General features: G+C 31.4%; 1 protein-coding gene across 1 annotated transcript; it reads left to right on the top strand.

Annotated features, from left to right (window-relative positions):
• The first annotated feature begins 442 nt into the window (after nucleotides 1-442).
• Nucleotides 443-18,484, top strand: LOC143063485 (26S proteasome non-ATPase regulatory subunit 3-like). The gene is made up of 11 exons (XM_076235667.1): nucleotides 443-737; nucleotides 1,392-1,582; nucleotides 3,529-3,669; nucleotides 5,253-5,389; nucleotides 6,063-6,253; nucleotides 9,518-9,621; nucleotides 10,255-10,369; nucleotides 11,029-11,252; nucleotides 12,802-12,957; nucleotides 15,205-15,255; nucleotides 17,696-18,484. Exons 1-11 carry the CDS (start codon nucleotides 593-595, stop codon nucleotides 17,771-17,773), a joined length of 1,533 nt encoding a protein of 510 aa, XP_076091782.1. The 5' UTR covers nucleotides 443-592; the 3' UTR covers nucleotides 17,774-18,484.
• Nucleotides 18,485-18,965: the final 481 nt, after the last annotated feature.

Below are 18,965 nucleotides of genomic sequence, written 5' to 3'. Positions count from 1 at the left end.
GGACAACATGATTTTAGGGGGGGTTGAACATTTAAATTACAATATTTTATTGGAAGAAATATAAGAATGAGTGTTTAATTGGCAGGCCATGGTGCATTATATAATTTAGTTTATACTAAAACTTAAAATTTTCAAAAAAGATGGTTGAATAAAAAAATAATTGCTGGTGAAGTGCGGGACATGGAAATTAGACTTTTTTCAGATATTGTCTCAGATGCTTTATTTGTAATATTCCCGCGAAACAAAACTTATGCACCAAAGTAAGGGAAGAAACTCTTTATCCATAAAAAAAAGCGATTGTACCGAAAAAGGAATTATAACTTACTACAATACAAAAAGAGGAAAATTTAACGGATGCCTTTTTATTTGACGTTGGTGAAATAAAATATAAATCTAATAAAAAGGTTTTTTTTAAGTTATTTTCTGCGGAACTATAGTCCGCCATAGTTTCACTTTTTGCAGATCATGCCGGGTTTGTTGGCGAAGCTTTAATCAGTTTAAACTAGTTGTGTACAATCAAAACAATTACTTGAACAAGTATCATTCACAATAACCCATAGATGAAGTAGTAATTACTGACAATAAACTAAAAATGGTGAAAAATACAGACGTTGAGATGAAAGAGGCACCAAGTCAAACAAAAAACAAAAAGACTGACCCGAAAATTGAAGATGTTGCAATGGATGAGGGAGAAGCTGAAGAACCAAAGAAAGATCCAGATCTCTTAACACTTGAAGGTTATTTCTATATCTTGATTTTATCAATGTATGCTTATTTTACTGTGCTTGTTGGATCTGATAGAAAAATAATCTACATAATTTTACATTGTTTTTTTTATAATCATAATTTTTGACCTAATAATACATAAAAAAATGTCATCATTTCACCTTGTACAACAATACTATATTGCTACTCCTAGCTGACCAGAGAATCTGTCTCACTTGAACTATTGGCTTCATACAACAGCAGGAACAAACACTTTTCCATTGTGGCGTCAGGTATTTTGTATTCTGATTATGACGTAAAGATATTATAGGAACCTGTGTGATGTCCAGTAATGGCAGACAAACAGTGTTAAGGTGTTTTAAAATTTGACCTGTCAGTCAAATGCAATTGATTATTGAATACAAAAGAAATTCCAGAACAAAGAGTTGTTTTCTTATAAAATAGGGGGGTCTTCAAAAAGTGGTTGCCCCTCTTTTCTGACACCCCATACATATTGGCACTTTAAATTACTATAAGCAGGGATGAGAAACAGACTGGAAATGTACATGTTTTCCTTCCTTGACTATTCATATTGTTTATCCACTATTTGAATTTCTTGTTGTTTTATTTTTATTTACTGTTCATCAAATATATGTTCACTTTTCAATAAATTTTCTTTCTTTTAGACATAAAAGATTATGTACGTCAGATTGAGAAATCAGTTTCTGCAAAAGAACCTCGCTATATGTCAAGAGTAATGCGTAGTCTTGTAAATGTAAGAAGACGACTGAATCAAACCATACTGAGAAAACTGTTTCAGGGATACCTTTTGACACAGGCTGTACAAAGAGATGAACTAATAGCTTTTCTTGATAAGGTAAATAGATGAATAAGATGTTCCAAAACAGGTACATTGTAACAAAAACTGGTTTCTACGTAATATATACAGTCCGCCAAAAGTTAAGCACCACCGAAATATAACTGGCAATATTTTTTAAACTATTGCGAAATTAATATTAATGTTTGGTGTTATGAATTACCTTTAACATACACTACGAAAATGCATTACAACCAAAAAGATTGAACCCCGATAAAGCAGTCAAGCAACCTCTTATCAAATGTCATTTGAGCGTTTACAAATACCCTGTTTCTCCAGGTGGTCGCGTTAGTGTTCCTACATTGGTCCGTCGACTTCACAGAGGCAACCGAAGAGTATGTCATGGTGTATAGAGACCTATACTTACAGGCAGGCACTCTACCGTCAGGTTTCAATGCCATAATGACTATCTATGCTTGAACATAAAAAGATGACCAAAACACTCATTGATCAGATGCGAGTCAGTTTCTTTTACTGCCAGTAGACGCCATAATACGAATTTCGCGGGAAACAAAACGGCCTATGACCATAACAATGTTTGCACAAGGACTGCATTGAGTGCTTGTGGTGTTCCAGTACGGGGTTGCTTCTTATACCGTGATAAGCTTGGTTTGCATATTCTGCTGGGTAACATAAACGGACAGAAATACAGAGATTTGGTGCCTTAAAACATTGCAGTCCCTCATTTTAGTAATCCCCCACTTGTGTTAACATTGCCAAGACCCTTGTACATGGACGACAACGCTAGACCACACAGGGCAAGTATTTTAACCGAGTCCAAAGAGCAACAAGCCATTTACACTATTTGTTGGCCTTCCATGTCTCCATACATAAACTCTGTCAAACATGTCTGAGATGCTATAAGCGGAAATTTCGATCGAGAGATCCACCTTCACAATATTTTGTCGATTAAAAAGTGGCAGTTGTTCTTTAATTCAACAGATTTCCTCAACTAAAGTTTTGAGGGCTTGTACCGAGAATGATACGTCGTGATATGAAACTGTACCGGAAGAGAGGTTGTTACACATGCTATTGACTCAAACATTGACATTAAATTTGCCGATTATACCAAAGATTATGTGTAGAAAATTTTAATGATATTGGGTGATCAATTGTTGTAAAAAAAGAAAATCACAGTGAAACTTAAATTCATTTTCTAAATTGTGTAATTTACACTATTTCTATGAACAAAAAACTACATGCATAAAACTTTCATAAGTGCCCAATATTCTATTTGTAGTTTGTTTATGGTATACATTAGCAAAATTGTTATATGATTGTTTTCTTCTTTTTCGAGGAATAATGGATTTTTTAAATTTGAAAAAAATCGATGCAATAAAAATGAGTGGTGCTTAACTTTTGGCGGACTGTATATTTCTACTTCTTTAATTTGTAAAAATCCGAACTATTTACTAATTTAAATTTAGTCCAACAAATAAGCATAGGGGTGGATAACAAAATACAGTTTGCATAATAACTAAAGGCTAGAGTCTTGAGAGCATATATTTTTAATTAATTGATATGGAAGACATAATGACACAAATACAATGTACAGGTCTCCTTATATAGTATAATATATTATCCCTTTTTTACAAAATTCTCTTTTTTCTTACTGACTGATAATTTCCTTTTGTCAGCACAGTAGATTGATATGAAAAATTATTGCTAGAAACTAAGGAAGCACTTGCTGTTGTCACTGAAATTACCAACGTGGAAAGGTAAAATAGTGATAAACTGATTATCAATGGTCATCTGAACTCGATTGCTTTTCTCACTTTTGTCATATCGGCTCAAGCAAGTATTCTATCTTGTTGAGATGATCAATAATAATCTATTTAATATACTTGTTGAAGTCTATAAACATTTTAAATAATAGGACTTTTTCAACTGATTTTCATTTTTGAGATTATCAAAACACAGATTTAGTGTTACTGTTTTATTTTCAGCCAATGGAATCCAATGGCATTGGACCTACATTCAGACCCAAATCCGGTAAAAGTGCAACGATACCTGTAATACCAGAGGTAGAAATATACCTTCACCTGTTGTTAATTATACATCTGATTGACCTCAAGAAATATACTCAGGTAAATTATCAAATTTTATGTCTGTTATTACTTATATATATATTATGATATTATTACATGAGTGTTTCTGTATTGGCTTGGTTATTGGTCCGAGTCTTGCTGTATTGGCCTGAGGCGAAGTAACAAGGCCAATACAGAAATACACGTAATAGTATCTTTATGAATTAACTACAGTGTTACAATATTTTTTTTATTTCATTTCACAAGAGATAAATATTTTTACCTTGAAGCGGAACTATCCAAATCTCAGTATCTTTTTATTAGATGCAAGCAGCAATATATAATGATCTGTTGCTGTTTCCATGTGTGAAAAAAAAAAATAATGTAGAAGTTGAAAATGATACAACTATCCATAAGCCAAATGACCAAAGAACAAAGATTTGCATAATTACAGAATGCATATACCTGGTTCGGGTTGAAAAATAAATGACAATTTACAAAAAAGTTTTAACGTTTCATACAAGAAACCCAACTCTTATATGGAAGAAGAAAAAAAAAGCGAAAGTAAACAGTTAATTGATTTGTACCATCGGGAAATTATGAGGTCGCCAGAATATGAACTTTGTGATATAAATCTACTTGTCCCCAAACCTGAAATAATTCCATTGTCTGCTTTCGAAATGCATTTTAAATGCGCGTATATGAATATGACTGTCTTTAGTCTAAAATATATGCCATACTGAACTTTTCAGCAAGTTTATGATGACTAAATGAAAACTGCGTCTTCCAAACAATTGTTAACTTTCAGTTTGTGTTTATCGTGAGTTTCGAGACTAGAGATGTTCCGAAATCCTGTATTTGTGTCAACTCGGCCAATACAGAAAAAAATCTATTTGGCCGAGTTATTCTGTATTGGCCGAGTTTACACCTTATATTGCACAGGCACTTTTCATCATATTTAGTCCAATAACTGTAGTTAATTAATAATATATGTTTGTACACTGGAGAGTTAAAAAACTGACTATTCAAGTGTGAAGATTTTTAAGTGTTACTCAACAGCTATGTTTAATGATATAATACCCCCACTATATAGACTTGGGGGCTATATTGCAATAACCTTTTCTGTCTGTTTGTACAACAAATATTTGTTCTTAATTTTGTACTTAATACATGTGCTTGTCTTATCTTGTCAGATATCTCCTTCTTGTATTCTGATATCTGGATTATTTTGATACGGTGAATGTATTTAAAATTTTAATTACATTGACTATTACACTATTTAGAAACCAATGAATTTTATATTTTGTCAGGTATAATGTGCCTGATGATTTGTCAAAACTCAAAATTTTACTAGGACATGAGCATACATACAATGTATCTCTATTTAAAGACATGTAAGGGTACTCTTAAGAGTGAAATCAAGTAAGATAAATTGACAGGAAAATGAGTGATTTTATTAAAAAGCCAGGATTATATACACAAATTCTGGTGTTGTAGTGATTCACATTAATTTGATGTATTATATATAATAATTACCAGACCAGAGAGCAGTATGTAATGCCTGATCCTAGTAATCAGATTGCATGTAAACTTGTAAAAAAAATTGAGTAGTTTTGTAATATTATAATTTTATTTAATTGTAGGCTGTTGCATGTTCAGAAAAGTTGATGAATAAGATTATTCCCTTGAATAGAAGGACATTAGGAGAATTGGCTGCTAAATGTTACTTTTATCACTCGAGGGGTTATGAACTAACAAATCAGTTGGAAAAACTCAGATCGTAAGTAATACTGGTGAACAAAAATTTAAATCTGAGAAAGTCAACAATTTGAAGTATTTGTTTGATGGTGGGTTTTTTTTTGGTTGTTTTTTTGCCTGTCTCAATGATTAATAACCTTCATCTATATTCATTAAACTGTAGCATTTTAATGGAAAATGAAAAACAGTGCCATGCTGTCAGCTTTACATTTACATTAGAAGTCTATTTACATTGAATTCTTTGTTTGATTGTTGGTGTTAATTGCAAATTTTGTCCAAGAGAGCACCATCAACCTTAGGCAGTGAAGCTGGGTGTAGTCTTTCAGACATATTCAATCTCAAGGTTTCATCATTTTAATAATAACACAACAAGTCATGCAAGTAGTATACTTATCTCTGAAAACTGATTCATCAAAGCATACATGTACATGGCCATTGAAGGCTTTTTGAAAAAAAGAGAAACCACACAGAATTTCAATTTCAATACTTCACCTGCATACATTTCAAACTTGTGCAACATTACATGTACATGCATTTGATATTTCACACAAACCCATAGTTGCAAATTCACATTGTATAGCTAGTCTTTACATACTGTTTCTCTCTTCTAAAGTAGTTCTTACCAGTGATTGGTTGGAAGGTAAAGTAATGATATTGTCACAATTATTTTTTCATGTTTTATTTTTACATTTCAGATTTTTCCACTCTAGATTAAGAACAGCAACATTAAGATCAGATTTTGATGGTCAAGCGAGTATATTGAATCTTTTGTTACGTAACTATCTCCACTACAATCTGATAGAACAAGCTGACAAATTGGTGTCCAAATCAACTTTCCCAGAAACAGCATCTAATAATGAATGGGCCAGATATTTGTTTTATCTTGGTAGGTAACAGCACACAATACCCTAAAACTCTTTTATTGCATAAAAAGTACATCATTTTTCATGCAAATCTTTAGTGTTATTTTTGTTTTATGATAGGTTTTATTTTTCAATGTCTGGAGTTGAATCTTGACAGCTGAAACTGGTAATTCAAAGGTTAAGTCAACCAAATTAAGCTGTTACTACTTAAAATTGCATCAAAAATGTAATCATAAAAGTCTATTTTATTAGGTATCAAAAGGATATAACTGACAAAAAACTACAAAAATGAATTTCCTAATCTCATATACACAGGTCTTTCAAAATTAAGCAATGTTTTAGTTGTCACTTTATCACCATCTTCTATTTTCCAGAAGCTGCATACTGTGGACTTTTTATTTATTTAGATACTTAATAGCCCTATAATGCTAATTCAAAATAATTGAAAGCCCTGGTTATTTTATCAGATTCAAACAATTTTTCATACATGAAGGTAATTCATTTCATCTGTCCAATATTCAGCTAGCAATATTGTGATTGAAAAAAAACTTTGGTTGAAGAAAGTTAGATTTACAGTTTACAGATTTATCCCATTCTTAATCTATCCACATGGCTGGTTTTACATTCTAATCCAGAAAAAAAAACAAATGTTTTCAATTCTAATTCTTATGCTACTTTTGTACCATGTGTCTATGAAAAGGAGAGAAAGTACATCAGTTTCATTCAGGTTATTAATTGTTTTGATTTATTATTCTGTATTTCATTGAAACATTTGGGTGAAAATCATACGACATGTATAAGGGATTTGGTGTGGAAATAAGATATGGTATCTGAAGGTTCTCACTAAGGAGGGTGCATGAGTCCTAGACTCATGAAAATCTGTCTGGACTCACCATTTTCAATACTGGTGAGTCCAATGATGCATAGAAATTGAACGCACATATTATCAGTTCATAGCAAAAGAGTGAAAGTAATCTGAATCTAATGTCATTGCATTGTTCTATAAGGTCATAGATACTGAATATAAATTATGTTGCAATAAAATATCTTCTTCTTACTGTTGGACTCACCATGGCTAAAAATGACGAATCCCTGGACTTGCCTTCACAAAAATCCTTAGTGAGAACCCTGGTCATTTTTATGCCTTATCAGGGTTCGACACTAACGCTAGCCCGCTAGCCCGAGACTAGTAACTTTTGTGTCGGGCTAGTAAATGTCCGTGGCGCGGTAGCCCGAGGGGCTAGTTAATTTATTTGTCATTGAACATCAATCTGTTGTACTTTCGGCAAAGTACAGTCCAAACGCCGGTCATATCTGACAACTTCGTCGAATATTGTCTACACTGGTTCTACGACCTCTTTATTTACATACAGATACTGGAGGGTAAAATTTCTACCGTAAACCAGTCGCCATATAAAGTCAACTCGGCCTAAGATTACTCGGCCCTTAAAGTAAGAATGCACCACGTTTCAAGATAATCCGTTTTGAAATAAACAATAATTATACTGCATATACATTTTGGTTTTATTATATTTTATCATTAAGCACAACAGAGATCCTGATAAATCGTGTGCATAGTTTAGCCTTATCTATTACATAGTCGTCGCGTAAATAGTTTAAATTGGAAATGTCCTTTCGTTCTAAAAATAGAGCGTTGAAAGGTTCCCTGTTGAAATTTTCCTTTACTCCAAAGGTACACGTGGTGATGAAAACTTTTCGAACTTCTCTGTCTTTATCGAATTAGCGTTTGTCATGTCGTCATAATTCATTTCGTATTGCTCGGGACTCATCCTTACAGTTGCAATGGACTGAAACGAAAGTAAATTTCCGGTAATAATATTAAATGTGATTACTCGCTTCTTTTTGAGAGCTGAGGGGGTGATGATGATAACAAGACTAAGCCATTGGTATCAGGAAGCGTCCATTGCACGTACCGGGATGTATGCATGTCATAATGCGCCATTAGCGAGAACAGGGTTAAAACTCGTCATGAGACAAATTAGTCCGAGATTGTCAAGCAAAACAGCCGTTGGACGTCAGAGTAATCTCGGACTATAGACAAATTAGTTGGAACATGAAGACTCAGCATCAGAAACCAAAAGTAAAATAGGGGACAAGTCAACTTATTTATGTAAATAAAATTAATCAAAAACATTGTTTTTTTTAAATTTGATTATTTTAGTTGATGAGATTTTGTAAGCAAAAAAAGTGTCCCATGAAATTGTGTCTTCTGATATTTCACAATTCATCTGTGAAATTTCGTTCAGGGACAGAATATCACATTTTTAAACTATAAAATAGTGTCCCCCTTAGTGAAAAATTGTCCCAAGTGCTTGGACATAATTTCATGGATGTTTTATAAAAATATGTCACAAGGAACAATTTTTCATAGTGTAGCTATTTTTTTCTGTCCCTAAAAAAGGGAAATAATGTAGCAATCATTGAAATGTTTTACTCAATTCATTAACAGTAAAAATGCAAGTTTTGACAAACAAATTCCTGCCTTTAGATTTCTTTGGTGTTCATTTAAAAAAAAAAATTTTTTTATGAAGATAACAAGTATGAAATAGTTATTTTTCAGACTGAAAACATCTTCTTAAAAGGCCTCAGAATGCAGGATTTTGCATCTAAATTTCAAAAAATTTATGGGGGGGCATGCCCCAAGACCCCCCTAGCAAGTTCGCAGGCCTACGGCCTGCTCACTCGTGGGCCGTTGGCCCACTCACCGGGCTACCTGACACAGAACAGGGCTAGTTGAATATAATTTTTGCTAGCCCTGCGGGCTAGTGCCTACAAAAGTTAGTGTCAACCCCTGCTTATATATGGGCATTATGATTTCTGATCTGTGGGTCCGTTTGTCTGTCTGTTTGTTCGTCCTGCTTCAGGTTAAAGTTTTTAATCGAGGTAGTTTTTGGTGAAGTTGAAGTCCAATCAATTTGAAACTTAGTACACATGTTCCTTTTGATATGATCTTTCTAATTTTAATTCCAAATTAGAGATTTCCCCCCATTTTCACGGTCAATTGAACATAGAAAATGAAAGTGCGGATGAGGCATCCGTGTACTATGGACACATTCTTGTTCCTTTATAAGTAAGTTTTAGAATTTCTTTTAGATGACAGGTGATCTCCCAGAAGTTTTATCACTACCCGGTTTGTAAAATACTGTAATGTTTAATTTGTAAAGGTGTTGGTCATAAGATAGAACTGACCTTTAATCACAATCATAGGTCATTCACTTAAAGTAAACTGTTTATAGATTGTATTTTGTTATATTTTGTTATTTCAGGCAGAATAAAATCAGCACAGTTAGAGTATTCAGATGCACATAAACATTTATTACAAGCCTTAAGGAAGGCTCCAACACATGGAGCTGTTGGATTTAAACAAACAGTAAGTAATACTTATTGTACACATATTTCTGATCTGTCTTAAGATTGTACACATATTTCTGATCTGTCTTAAGATTGTACACATATTTCTGATCTGTCTTAAGATTGTACACATATTTCTGATCTGTCTTAAGGTAGACAACAACAAAGAGTTTTGTAGGTTTAATGGAAAAAAACAAATCTTTAAAAAGGTTATATGACATGGGATTAATATACATATTAACATTTCAAACAGATAGGATTGAACATACTTTGCTTTTGGTTTTTTGAGTTTTTGAGTTGTAAACTAAGAACTTGTAAACTTTCAAATAAACTCTGTATTATGTGACTGAGAATATATTGAGATGTATATGTGGTTACACATTCTTAATTCTTTGTTTTATTGCCCCACCTTCACCTGTAGTTGGGGTCGTTTAAAATGTGAACAAACCGTTTAAAAAAAAAATAAAACTGCAAAGTACGTGAAACGACCATATTTTGAAGACCCAAAAACTTTTTATCTGTTAAATTTGAACAAATTATGTCTTGGTTTGCATCATTTGCAAAAATTATAGCTAGGTGTAGTTTCAAGAAATCTGTTACCCGAAAAGAAAAATGTATCACTCAGTTTATATATAAATATGTATTTTTCCAGGTACACAAATTAGCCATTACAGTAGAATTATTGTTGGGTGATATCCCAGACAGACATTTATTCAGACAACCATCTATGAGAAAAACCTTAGCTCCATACTTCCAGTTAACTCAAGGTATAAAATATTGTAATGTATACTGTTTTAATTTAAGTAAAAAAAGTGCAAGAATAATTTGGTAAATAAATGGAGTATTATAATACATTCAACTTTGTTCTGGTTTGTCTTATTGAGAGTTGTATATTATGCAAAAACTATCTAGATTCTATGATTTACCACAGTTGTTGTTTGAAAATTGTCACCTTTAGTATTTTCTTGTTCCATCAGGACCTAGTTTTTTTTTGTTTCCTCACATTCATATGAACCCTAAATAGATTATCAGGCTTTGTCCACAAAGATGATCTGAAAGTCATGATATGATGCTATCTATATATTTAAGTGAACCCTAGTTACTATTCAGCTTTTTATTGTCTAATGATATGAAAGTGTTCAGAAAAAGAAAACCCATTCAGTTGTACTAATATAATATTGAAACGCTCTTGAGATTATGTTGACCTTAGAAAGTTTTCTGTTTAAAGCCTTCAATGTCATATAATCTCCAATGATCTCTATTATATGATTCTAAAACTTTTAGTTTCAATGATATCTGACGAATGTTGTGCCTACAGAAATAGTAGCTTCTAATTATATATTCTCTTTTTGTTTCAAAGATTGATATGAAATGAAGCTTTACTTACATCAGTCTAATTATTAGATGTTATTTTCTCTTCTTTCAGCCGTAAGAATTGGTAACTTAGCAAAATTTAATGAGGTGCTGGCCAAATTTGGTTCCAAGTTTCAAGCAGAAAATACCTACACATTAATTATTCGATTGAGACACAATGTGATAAAGACTGGTGTTCGTATGATAAATTTGTCCTATTCTAAGATCTCGCTGATGGATATATCACAGAAATTAATGCTTGACAGTCCAGAAGATGCAGAGTATATTGTAGCCAAGGTAAAACATTGAAATATATAAATAGATTCTTACTCAACTTGATTTTTATTTCATTTTAGTTTTTAAATAGTCTTGGGGTTTTTTGGGTTTTTTTTTGGCCCTAAATGTTAGTGCTTCATCACATACATGTATATAAGAATGAACAGTTTTGTTAACACAGCAAATATTATATTTAAGGAAAACAGGAAATAATATGAAGGGACTTTAGTGATTGAAATCAATTCTAATATGACATGCTTTATTCACTTTATGAATAAACCGATACTCTAAATCCAATAAAATTTGTTTGCACATGCGTATAATGACTACTACAGAATAATGAGTTTTATCAAATTGGCATGCATTTAATATATTTGATTATCTTTAAACATTTCCAACCTCTTTAATGATGCACATGTTGTTACTAATTCATTTATTATGACTGTAACATGTTGCACTTTGAAATTGACATATTTGACCTAGATACAACAACCGTTCATGCTGGCTGTATAAAAACTCCTCCCTTTGTCAAATAACGTTGCCACTCGTTTGCTTGTTTACAAACAAAAAAAGGAGATTCATGGAAGAGCTGAAACAAACGTTTTACACCTATACACATCGAACATAGAAATTACCTTAAATGTCCTAATCAGAATCGAAATAATTGATGCAAGCTATACCTTATTTTAGTTTTAACATGGGTAATAATTATATTCATGTTATTTTAGCCCTGACTATCCCTCGGGCAAAAACAAATGGCCTGAAGCCATTAAAATATATACAATTTATTCACTTTTATGAAAACAAATCATATATTATTATTCATTGACATTGTTTTGTTAATTTTCATTTTATTTTAATAGTCAGTTCAAAGTAAAGAAATTTGAATGGTATATTATTGAAAAAGTATTTTGAATTTGACCATAATAATCATGAAAAATAAATTTTCTGTCATAAGTTATTGGATCTTATTATCTCCCTTTACACATTATTTTTTTGAATTTTGCAAAAGTGTTATTAAAACCTTTTAATACATGTGCTTAATCATGTTACTATAATTTGTACTTCCTGTCAAATATCTGCATTAATTATATATACTATTATTGCACCTTTGTTAACTATGTTGTTCTAATGTAAATATGTTCACACTTTTATTGTTTGTTTAAAAATGTTGTACTAACATACCCCATGTGGGGGCTTTAGTGAAATAATATGTCTTATGTCTGTCTTATGATATTTTAAAAACGTTTGATATTAGTTGAGCAATTCTTTTTGTAAGATTGAAAGAAGGTTAAAATCACTTTGTCCATACAGTAGTTCAATTACTTCATGTAAGGGGTGTTAAAAAAAAATATATTTGAGTATGGAATGGATGGCACCAAAATTTATTAAATATGAGTTGTTGCCCTTTTCCTTAGAAATTTTGTAATAATTGAAATATAAATTTAATTTTATAGTTTGTTAGGATTTAAAAAAAGTGCATCCTATACCCTCCCCTTTTGTTAAATATATAATGGAACAGGCATAATTTTAGTGTAAACATAGTGAGAGTATGTTGACATTTTCACAGGCAATTAGAGATGGTGTCATTGAGGCTACCATTGACCATGAGAAGGGATATGTGCAGTCAAAGGAAATCAGTGATATTTACAACACCAGGGAACCAATGACTGCATTCCATCAACGTATCAGCTTTTGTTTAGACATACACAATGCTTCAGTAAAGGTGAGAATTACTTCAATATTGTGTATTTGTAAACAATTTATTTTTCGTGACACGTAAAGACAAGTAAAAGACTGTGATCCCATAACCCCATAATTCTTTGGTCCAAGACAAACCCTAATATTATAAAAAAAGTTATAGTATTTTAATTGTTTTAAGGATGTTCGCTCCTCTGTTAAAAAATAACAAGCTTTTTAAAAGACTATTATGAATTGATAGTATATAAATAAAGTAACTAAAAAAGTAGAAAAAAATGGACGGTCCGTATGCTCGTTTTCGAGATATAAGCCATTGAAAATTTGGTAGGAAATAATTCTCTCTAGATTTTTCATATATTTAACATTGGCACCTTATTCGTTTCAAAAACTATGAATAAATAAAAGAATTTTATTAAATTTTGAAATATGGCTTCTTAAACTTTATGTAATAAAATTATGAAAAGAAAAGTAGGGGTTAGTGGACAAATTTTTTTAATGACAATATATGGATAAAACCAGAGGATTCCGAAAATCTGACAAAAAAATAAAAAAATGGAGGAGCAAACATCCTTAAACACTTCTTATTGAGCTCTTATATACAGAAGAATAAGTAGTACCTCAGGCCATTCAATAGGAGGCGATACCCGGTACTTTTACCCTCCTATGCTATTGACAAGTACCGCCTAAATGTAGGAATTTTTATATAAGATATTCATGGAATATATTGACCTAGAAACATGGAAAGTACCAGTCAACATGAAAGATAATGAAACCCCTGGTACCTCCTTTAAAAAACTTAAACAGGGTTTCTCTTGATCCTGGCTTACATGGCAATTGTTTAAAAATAAAAAGTAAAAAATAATTCCATATCAAAAGATGTCATTTAAAACAAAAAATACTGTAAATTTAGTAATTATTGCGATGATTTTATAATTGCAAAAACAGCAACAGGGTTATAATCGCAAAAACAGCGACAGGGTTATAATCGCAAAAATTTAAACTCGCTTTTTGGACTTTTTTTAATAAGAATTTAACAGGACTTTTCTCAATATCGCAAAAATTAAAATCATATTTTAGTCTTAAATTACGAAATCGCAATAACAAATGCACGCAATAATTGTTGAAGTTACAGTAGGTGAAATTTCAAACTGTCTTTACCTGACATTAAAACTTTCCACTTTTTCTCTTGCTTGTCTTGCACTTGATTGCATGATAAAAAGAGTGACCTACAAATAGGGTTATATTCTTTTCGTTTGTAAAAATTAAGGAAATGTAGAATTAGAGTCAATGGGAGGGCAACCCCTATATAAGTTTACTAAGACAAATCATGATGACAATATATAGCCTTCAATAATGTTATATTATTTGTGGAACTAACAATAATGTTATATTATTTGTGGAACTAACATGAAATGAGAAAAACAAATTTTAAAAATTATACTTCAAGGGAAATCCAATGACATTTATGATAGTCGAAAAAGCGAGACTAAGCGATCCTACATTCCGTCGTCGGCGGCGGCGGCGGCGGCGTCCACAAATATTCACTCTGTGGTTAAAGTTTTTAAAATTTTAATAACTTTCATAAACTTTCCTTGATTTGTACCAAACTTGGACAGAAGCTTGTTTATGATCATAAGATAGTATCAAGAAGAAAATTTTGTAAAAATAAATTTCCACTTTTCCGTATTTTACTTATAAATGGACTTAGTTTTTTTGCCAGAAACAAAACATTCACTCTGTGGTTTAAGTTTTTAAAATTTTTACAATGTTCTTAAACTATCCTGGATTTCTACCAAACTTAGACAAAAGCTTGTTTCTGATCATAAGATATTATTCAGAAGTCAATTTTGTAAAAAAAAAAATCACTTTTTCCGTATTTTACTTATAAATGGACTTAGTTTTTCTTCCAGTTAACATTACATACAGTCTGCAGTTAAAGTTTATAAAACATTTATTAGATTCATAAACTATCCTGGATTTTTTTACCAAACTTGGAAGCTTCTTTCAATCAAAAGACAGTATCGAGAGGGAAATTTTTATTGATGTTTTTCCTCATTTTTGTTGAGTCTGCGATTAACAGCAAAAGTAGGCGAGACACTGGGTTCCGTGGAACCCTTACGAATTTTTTTGATTTTTCTGAAAGGAAAAATTTTGATGTTTTTGTTCTGCTTGTATGTGTTTAATGTATATAGTATTTGTCAAAAGAATGATTCAATAGGATCTGTAATAAGTAAATGATAGACAGTGTTTATATGTGACTTTCCCTTTTCAGGCCATGAGGTTTCCACCCAAATCATACAACAAAGATCTAGAGTCAGCAGAGGTAATGTATTGACTGGAATCCCGTTATTAAAAATAGTACATTTTGTTGGTTTTTTTTGCTAAAATTAAGGCTTCAAAATCATTAAGATAAGTTCTCTTTATTTACTCTATGGAATTTAGCTACAGATACTGAGAAAACAAAACATGAAAAATTCAGATAGGGTGAAAAATTATTGATTCATAATTTCCTGAAATATAATTTAAAGTAAAATAAGTTGATATTAAAAAAAGATTTATTTATTCTAAAAAGTTTATAGATATGAATACTGTAAATTCAGAAATTAATGTGAGGTTTTTATTATTGCCAAAAATGCGACAGAGTTATAAACGCAACAATTTAAACTCTCATTTTGAAATATTTTATATGAATTAAACCAAGGAGGTTATATGAGAAGGAGAGTGAACACTCTGCTTGATACAAAATTAGCATCCCCAGGATAGCAGTTCAATCAGAGAAAAATGATAAAAATATAAAGAAACCGACATGTTTTTCACCCACTTCACATGGCCCTCTGATGTACCGGACTGTTACCGCGAGCAATTTCAGGCTATTAGATAAATCGCATATGTCACATGATTTTTATCAGTGACTGGGTCATTAAAGTTCAGGTGTATTTTCGGTAACAATGCAGTGTTAAGTTGTTTAAGATATGGAAAAAGATCGGACGCGCAATTTCAAAATCAATCGTCTGTCTAACGTGAAAAAAGATAAAGAAATGACAAAATTATGAGGGTTAAAAGTTAGTGTGCGATTTTTATTCAACTTTGCTGTAAACAAAGATTTTCGCTTCACCTTTCAATTTCTGTTGATGGGAATTGGCAGGTAATAGTCATAGAAAATATACGAATATATGCAAAGTACTTTAGTTACGGTGACCGGTAACGACCGGAAGGAATATTTGCAATTGAAACATAGAGAAATTTAGACAACTTAGAAGTGCTTTCTGTCGTTATTAACATTGATGGCAATGAGACAAATATTCCTTTCATTTCTATTGGTAATATGTTTACTTTCAACATTAAATTTTAATTTTTAATTACTTAATAAAAAATATCACAAAAAATCTTATTAACATGTCAATAATTGTATATCCGGTCAGTTTATGACACCTCAGGTGTTTCAGTTCTTACTCGGGTATGTAATTAGGACAAAATCTCCCTCTGTGACAGAGTCCATCTCAACTAATTAACACCCGCTTACAGAAAAGTCTGTAACATTTTATGTGTAATTATCGTCTTTCGTCCACTCTCTTCTCATATAACCTCCTTGATTAAACATAATTTTTCTCAAAATCGTAAAAATAAATATTCCATTTAAGTCTAAAATGACAAAATCCAAATAATAAATGCACGCAATAATTTCTAAATTTACAGTTTAAACAGCAAATGGGAGGATTATATAAGAAGACAGCATTCCAACTAGAAAAAAAGACACATTGAAGTCAACATATGATCTAGATTTGCAACTATACACAAGACATAAATTTGATTTGCCTTACAAAACTGAAAAATTCACACAGATTATCAGTAGTTGTTATACAAAATTCCCTCGAATTTCTACAAGCATATAGAGTTTAACTAACAGTGGTTGTTATACAAATTCCCTCGAATTTCTACAAGCATATAGAGTTTAACGAACAGTGGTTGTTATACAAAATTCCCTCGAATTTCTACAAGCATATAGAGTTTAACTAACAGTGGTTGTTATACAAAATTCCCTCGAATTTCTACAAGCATATAGAGTTTAACTAACAGTGGTTGTTATACAAATTCCCTCGAATTTCTACAAGTATATAGAGTTTAACGAACAGTGGTTGTTATGCAAAATTCCCTCGAATTTCTACAAGCATATAGAGTTTAACTAATAGTGGTTGTTATACAAAATTCCCTCGAATTTCTACAAGCATATAGAGTTTAACTAACAATGGTTGTTATACAAATTCCCTCGAATTTCTACAAGTATATAGAGTTTAACGAACAGTGGTTGTTATGCAAAATTCCCTCGAATTGTAAGCATATAGAGTTTAACTAATAGTGGTTGTTATACAAAATTCCCTCGAATTTCTACAAGCATATAGAGTTTAACTAACAGTGGTTGTAATACAAAATTCCCTTCAATTTCTACAAGCATATAGAGTTAAACTAAAAACTACTTTTCTTTGAAATTGGTCCATAGCCAGTAAGTTTGAGTTAAACTATTTTTGATAGATCTCATGTGAAATAACAAATATTTATAGGAACTAATATTGTTAGCAAATAAAATTTTTGATAGATCTCATGTGAAATAACAAATATTTATAGGAACTAATATTGTTAGCAAATAAATTTTTTGATAGATCTCATGTGAAATAACAAATATTTATAGGAACTAATATTGTAATCAAGTAAAATGAATTTAGAATCAATTGTCATTAGAATAACATCAATTTATAATATTTCAGGAGAGACGAGAACGTGAACAACAAGAATTGGAAAGTGCTAAAGAAATTGCAGATGAAGATTTTGATGGTTTCCCTTGATCAAGGGTTGAAATCTAGGACATATAGTTGTTTTGGTATCATGTACCATTTGCATTTTATTCGTTTATTAAAACTACATAATTATGTAGCTTTAATGGAGATCTAATGGAGATGTTTCAATTTAAGGCTCATGTGTTGACAAAACGACAACTTCACTTGAAAGTTGAAAATTCATTCATATGGTTTACAATGTATCAAGAAGTGCTGCCTTATTATTATATTAAATTCTATGTCGAGATATTTTGATAGGTTCCAAGAATCTTTGAAATCAGCAGCAAACTGATTAGTATAGTTGGAATTTCTATTTATTACGGTAATAAGTTTTGGATAAGCAGAATTTTTAATATCTGGTTTTTTTTTTTGTCTCTTTACAACTTTGATTTCTTTCTATTTTTTGGGTACCCATTTATTTGTAATGAGTAATAGTTCCTCTTTTAAAGAGAATTTACCTCCTCAAAGCAACTAAAAATTTCCATTTCATGTACTGCCATTTAATGTACCCATGAAATTTTGAATCCTTCATATAATGAATCCATATTTTTAACTGATACACATTATGACTAGAGTTGTAATCAAAATATGGAAGATTTCAGTAATAAAAGAAGTTGTGATTGGAAATAAATCACAATATCAGTTAATGTCAAAGTACTATCAGTGTAATTTAATATTAGAAGAGTCTTTAGAATTGAAATAAAGTTGTATATATATTTATATTTGTTTGTTTATCTAAATGTGAGGTTGCATTGGTGTTCTCTTTTTATCCCTCTGCTGTAGGGGAGGGTGCATTAAGTTTTGCCCTTGTCTGTACGTATGTCCCAAAGTTGGTTTCCATTTTCTTATTTTAGGGTGGCTTTACCAAATATTATGAAACTTGTACAATATGCTTATTACCACAAAACACAGATCAAGTTTGAATTTTGGTGGTGTCACTTTAACTGTTCTAGAGTTGTGCCCCTTTTCCGTTTTCTTTATCTATAGATTGCCTAAACCAAATGTTTAGAATTTATTACCACAATATTGAATAATTACCACAAAGTACAGATTGTGGTGAATTCTCTTAAACAGCTCTTGAGTTATGCCCCTTTACAAATGCTGAAATTTTCGTTTCTGTTCCTTAACTTAAGTTTTCTTTAACCAAATGTTATGAAACTTATACTCAATACCTATGACCACAAAATTTGGATTGTGTCAC

The sequence above is a fragment of the Mytilus galloprovincialis genome, chromosome 2 (assembly GCF_965363235.1).
Source record: "Mytilus galloprovincialis chromosome 2, xbMytGall1.hap1.1, whole genome shotgun sequence".
In the NCBI taxonomy this organism is placed as follows: Eukaryota; Metazoa; Mollusca; class Bivalvia; order Mytilida; family Mytilidae; genus Mytilus; species Mytilus galloprovincialis.
This window is presented reverse-complemented; position numbering and strand designations above follow the sequence as displayed.